At 55.6% G+C, this 6,000-nt stretch overlaps 1 protein-coding gene across 1 annotated transcript in view; it reads right to left on the reverse strand.

The window, feature by feature from the left end:
• The window catches only part of LOC141273766 (protein ELYS-like), a 111,474-nt gene extending 110,234 nt beyond the window's left edge, over window positions 1-1,240 (reverse strand). Inside the window, exon 1 of the mRNA XM_073686104.1 lies at window positions 1,075-1,240. Within this exon, the coding sequence (XP_073542205.1) occupies window positions 1,075-1,086 (12 nt within the window). The 5' untranslated portion in view covers window positions 1,087-1,240. The remainder of the gene's footprint in view (window positions 1-1,074) is intronic.
• Between the last annotated feature and the right edge of the window lie 4,760 nt (window positions 1,241-6,000).

The following is a 6,000-nucleotide window of genomic DNA, read 5'->3' on the forward strand; positions in this document are numbered from 1 at the left end:
CAGTCGGCAGGGGACGCGGTGCCGTCAGTCGGCAGGGGACGCGGTGCTGTCAGTCAGGGCAATGGCCCCATGTACAGGACAGTCAGCAGCGGGTGATGCCAGCCCTGCACTCATAGCGGTGCTGTCAGTCGGTAGAGTACGCGGTGCTGTCAGTCGGTAGGGGACGCGGTGCTGTCAGTCGGTAGGGGACGCGGTGCTGTCAGTCGGTAGGGGACGCGGTGCTGTCAGTCGGTAGGGGACGCGGTGCTGTCAGTCAGTAGGGGACGCGGTGCTGTCAGTCAGTAGGGGACGTGGTGCTGTCAGTCAGTAGGGGACGCGGTGCTGTCAGTCAGTAGGGGACGCGGTGCTGTCAGTCAGTAGGGGACGCGGTGCTGTCAGTCAGTAGGGGACGCGGTGCTGTCAGTCAGTAGAGTACGCGTGCTGTCAGTCAGTAGAGTACGCGTGCTGTCAGTCAGTAGAGTACGCGGTGCTGTCAGTCAGTAGAGGACACGGTGCTGTCAGTCAGTAGAGGACGCGGTGCCGTCAGTCAGTAGAGTACGCGGTGCCGTCAGTCAGTAGAGTACGCGGTGCCGTCAGTCAGTAGAGTACGCGGTGCCGTCAGTCAGTAGAGTACGCGGTGCCGTCAGTCAGTAGAGTACGCGGTGCCGTCAGTCAGTAGAGTACGCGGTGCTGTCAGTCAGTAGAGTACGCGGTGCTGTCAGTCAGTAGAGTACGCGGTGCTGTCAGTCAGTAGAGTACGCGGTGCTGTCAGTCAGGGCAATGGCCCCATGTACAGGACAGTCAGCAGCGGGTGATGCCAGCCCTGCACTCATAGCGGTGGTGTCTGGCACTCCCCCTACAGGGCGGATATAGAATGCAGAGTCCGGGACCCCCGTGGCCGGGGAGATGTGACAGCTTTCACTGTGGTCTTTCCCGTCTGGAGAGCAGACCTCGCAGTGAGCAGCCTGCCATGACTGAGCCAGTGCACGGCCCCGGCCAGCAGCGCGCACGCTGCCTACACGGCCAGTCAGGCTCCGCTCTTTTTCCAGGCAGTGACACGCACGATAAAGCGGGCACGATGTTCCGTCTGCTCACCGTGAAGACCATCGCAGTCGCCGGGCTCAGCTTCTCTCCCCAGCGTCACACTGCGAGCAGGCCTGCGGGATCATCACGGCCACCATCTCTGATCACCAAGCGCCACCGGTTCCTCTTCCTTCCCACTGAGTACGTCACAGAGCCGTGCGTGCGCCGTAACAAAGGGGCGTGAGTTCTGTTCTGTCATTGGTTGGTTTGTGTTTAGGGGCGGTTCCCTTTTGCGGACGTCACAGATTGCGTGTTCCCGTCACGTTACGTCACACTTCTCAGTTATAGGCTATGTGCCCACGATGCAGAAATGAAGCAGAAAATTTCTGCAGCATTTCTGCATCTCCCTGGCAGAAAAAACGCATGCAGATTGTGCATGCGTTTTCCCTGCAGAATACATGCGGATCCACATGCGTTTCCGCATGCAGATTGACAAGCACTTTCCAGGCGATAGCATCACTTGGAAAGTGCTTGACAACTAGGTCACACTATATAAATCCATGCAAACGGCATGGATTAAGGCTGCGTGCCCACATAGCGTTTTTCAAGCGTTTATGCTGCGGAATTTCCGCAGTGGAAACGCTTGTTAAACGCTAGGTAATCCGCACCCCATGGTCCCCAAGGGGATTCCGCATGTTCTATGCACATGCTGTGGATTTTTCCGCAGCGTTTCTGCAGCGCTCATAAATCCGCAGCATGTCAATTAATTTTGCGGAACTCCCGCCATTGACTTGCATTGAGACGCACAGAAACCGCGACTGTACATTTGTACAAGCGGCTTCTATGCGTCTCTATGTGCGGATGGTACCCAGTTCTGGAGGAGAGGAGACTCTCATCCAGACCTGGGTACCATTGTACCTGTAAAAAAAGAATAAAATAACAAATAAAGTTATACTCACCTGTCCGGCGTCTTCTCTCTGAATGCCGGTGACGCGCCCCTGGGCCTGCTGTGTCGCGCAGCGTCTCGCGCACGGGGGCTTACCCGGAACCGGATCAGATGAGGGTTGTAGTCTCCGAGTGGCGGGGACCCGGTCCGTGCCCAGGGAGTCAAACTCAGTGTGTGGCAGTCTTGATAGGTGTTATTTGAGTGTCGACTACGCCACCCGTTGATTTGCAGCTATGGAGCTGCCGCTGCAGGGCAGACCGCTGAGGCCGGTGTAGAAATGTGCAGCGTGATAGTATAACCCCCAACGGGAGGGGTATGGCCTCAGGGCAGCCGACGTGGAAGATGGGGGTAGCAGGAACCACTCAGAGACGGTGCGGTGTAATTCAGGGTCTTTACTGGTAACAACGATAGACCCTCCCGGAGTACTTGCTAGCGAACGGGGCCTGGTCAGTCCTTGAGCAGATGGGATCTCCCCTGGCCAGGCAGAGTTGTAGGCCTCCCAAACTGACTGTACTCTTCTGGCTACCTTGCTAGAGGCGGATATAAGTAGCCCACGTCCCTGAGTGTGCCGTGTGGTGCTCACCCGTATGGCCGGTGACTCGGGGCCTTCTAATGGCTTCCGCTCCACGATGGCGGTGCTGGTCCCACGCGTGTGACCTTGCCTTCGGGTTTCTGGGCCTGAGGACCTGAAATCCCCTGCCGGTCGGCTTCTGCTGCTGGGTAAGAGTTAGTCCCCACAGCCTCGGACGCCGGGTCCGGTAAGAAAGCTTCTCAGCCAGGGCGAGCTCTGCAGCTGCCAGCCCCTGACTCGTAGTAGTATTGCTCCCACTGAGCTTCTGCTGTTTCTTCCTATGACTGTTTCTCGTCTCTACTCTCCTTGACTCCTAACCCTGCCTCAGCCCCGGGTTTATATAGGGGAAGTTCTTCCCCTCCCAAGACTGGGCAGGAGGTGTGGCATGCACAGGATCCCTGACCAAAGGACCTCCCACCTGCTCTCAGACATAACATTACATTACTGTGGAAACCAGTCCCCTGGGGTGCCACATTCCCCCCTAGTGAAATTTAGTACTCCGGGACTAAACATATTTTAGAAAAACATAACAAGATATAACAACAATAATAGTACAATAAGAAGAAACACATAAAGGTGGTCACGGCATGTCCGTAACCGGGTGCAGTCTTTGAAGAAAAGCAAGGTGTCCATTTCACCAAAACAGGGAGACGTAACCAGGTAGGGGTTTGTCCTGCCCCGAGTCCTTAACAGTCTTTAGTCCGTCCTGGGTTACGCTCCAACTATGTACAAAGGATTCCCGGTAAATCCACCAAGGACTCCTACAAATAACTAGAAACACAAAATTATACACAAGCAACAATACACAGGTAAACATAAATAAAACAATTTATACACTTCAAATCCTCCAACGTGCGGGTAACTGGCCTCTAGTGGCCCTAGTGGACCTACGGAGCTGACTGTCTAGCCCTGAACTACAGGGTGTAGGAGCTGTCAAGGGTAAACTGGGCAGCTGTCTACCGGCTCTTTGGCTCACTAGGGATATGGCAGGCTCACTGCAAGCAGAGGGTTGATCCTCCTGGTCTGCGGGTGTGGGGTCTTCTGCCTCCTGGACCGGCTGTTCTTCCAGCTCTACCTGTTGCTCCGTAGGTGCTTGGGATGCTGGTTGAAGGAAGGTGAGTACGGGTACCACAACTGCACCATTGACTTGAGTCCAAGACCGAGGGAAGTCCCCGAGCACAGTACTAACCATATCTTCCCTTTCCTCAACGGGTCGATGGTCTTCTTGTTCCTCTTCAGGGTTCCTCAGTTGTTCGGGACACTTCTTCAGGTGGTCCCGGGATACAATGGCTGTGGTTTCCCCTCCGTCTTTACTGATGGTACAAACCTTCGGGTTCTCGTGGCTTGAGGGCAGTACGGTGTACGGGTCCTTCTCCCACTGGTCGTCCAACTTGTGGAGCCGTCTCTTCCTCTTCAAGACCTGCTCTCCGGGTACCAGGGGAACAGCGGGAGCATACTGGTTGTAAGTTTTCTCTTGTCTTTCCCTAGCCTGACAGAGACTTCGCTCCACGCTCTCCTGTACTCTCCGGTACTGCTGCTGCCTCTCTGTGTCCCAGTCTGCTTCTGGTGAAGTGTCCTCGGGTGTCAGGACTCCCATTTCCAGGTCAACAGGTAACTTACCAGGTCTTGCCCTCATTAGGTAAGCCGGGGTACAGTTGGTGGAACCTACCGGGATGTGGTTGTATAGGTCCACCAGATCGGGCAACTTCTCAGGCCACAGACTGCGTTCTTCCAGGGGCAACGTTTTTAGAAGATCCATTACCACCTGGTTCATTTTCTCACAAAGTCCATTAGTTTGCGTATGGTAGGGTGGCGTCCTTATCTTCCGGCAGCCATACAGATTGCAGAATTCCTGGAAGACCTCCGCTTCAAAGGCAGGTCCCTGGTCCGTCAGCACTTGGTCCGGGTACCCGTGTGGACGGCAAAAGTGCTGCTGGAAGGCTCTAGCTGCTGTTTGAGCCGTTAAGTCCTTGACGGGGACGACAACCAAGAACCGGGAGTAATGATCCACGATGGTTAACGCGTAGACGTAGCCACTTCTGCTTGGGGTCAGTTTTACATGATCCAAGGCTACCAGTTCCAACGGTTGCCGGGTGACGATGGACTGCAGGGGAGTCTTCTGGCTGGCACGGTCCTTCCTTCTCAGGTTGCACGGGCCACAGTCTCTGCACCACTTCTCAATGGTTCCCCTCATGCCTACCCAGTGGAATCGCTTGCGCAGCAGGAACTCCAGCTTCTTCCACCCGAAGTGTCCAGCTCCGTCGTGGTATGCCTCCATCACCATGGCTGCGTCTCTTCGTGGCACCACTACTTGCCAGAGTAGTTCATGCGTCCGGGAGTTAACCATTCTGCGGCACAACTTCCCCTTGTAAAGGAACAGTCGACTCTTCTCTGCCCATAGTTGTTTGGCTTCCTCCGGAGCGTCTGGTTCAAGGCAAGCCTCCGGGCGAGTCAGCATCTCCTTCACCAGCCGGACGGCAGGGTCGCTGTCTTGCGTTTCCGCCCAGTTGTAGTGAGGTAAGGGGTTCAACGTAGCAGCCTGCTTACTCCTTACCCGGTGGGAATACTGGATAGTCCCATGACGGTGGAACGCAGGGAGTTCAACTTCTTCCAGTCCCTCCGGATCTTCTCCTTCGTCCGGCAGGTTGGGCATCCTGGACAGGGCGTCCGCGTTGGTATTGGAGCGTCCGGCCATGTATTTGATTCTGAACTCGTAGTTGGACAGACGGGCCATCCACCTCTGTTCCAGGGCACCGAGTCTTGCCGTGTCCAGGTGTGTCAACGGGTTGTTATCCGTGTACACGGTGAACCGGGAAGAAGCGAGGTAATGCTTAAAGCGCTCGGTGACTGCCCATACTACGGCCAGGAACTCTAGCTTAAATGAGCTGTAATTCTCGGGGTTCCTTTCGGTGGGTCGCAGCTTTCGGCTGGCGTAGGCGATTACTCGTTCCTTCCCCTGCTGGATCTGGGACAGTACGGCTCCTAGCCCGATGTTACTGGCGTCGGTGTAGAGGATAAAGGGCTGGCTATAATCCGGGTACGCCAGGATTTCGTCCCCCGTGAGGGCCATCTTCAGCTGGCGGAAGGACTCTTCTTCCAGCTCCTCCCATTTAAAGGGCGGCTTCTGGTTCTTGGCCTTCCGGGACTGGCCTATCAGGAGGTCCTGCATAGGTGCTGCCTTTTTGGTGAAACCGGGAATAAACCTTCGGTAGTAGCCTACCAACCCGAGGAACTGCCGCACTTCTTTTACGCTGGAGGGGCTTGGCCATTCCTTAATTGCGGTGATCTTATCAGGGTCGGGAGCCACTCCGTCAGCGCTCACCACGTGTCCCAGTTACTGCACCTTTGGTTTCAGGAGGTGACACTTGGAGGGTTTCACCTTTAGGCCGTAACTCGCCAGAGCTTCGAACACTTCCGCCAGGTGTTTCAGGTGGTCCTCATACGTCTTGGAATATACGATGACATCGTCCAGGTACAACAG

Source organism: Phyllobates terribilis, unplaced genomic scaffold (assembly GCF_046119375.1).
Source record: "Phyllobates terribilis strain yellow unplaced genomic scaffold, ASM4611937v1 Scaffold_5__5_contigs__length_657084704, whole genome shotgun sequence".
Lineage (NCBI taxonomy): Eukaryota > Metazoa > Chordata > Amphibia > Anura > Dendrobatidae > Phyllobates > Phyllobates terribilis.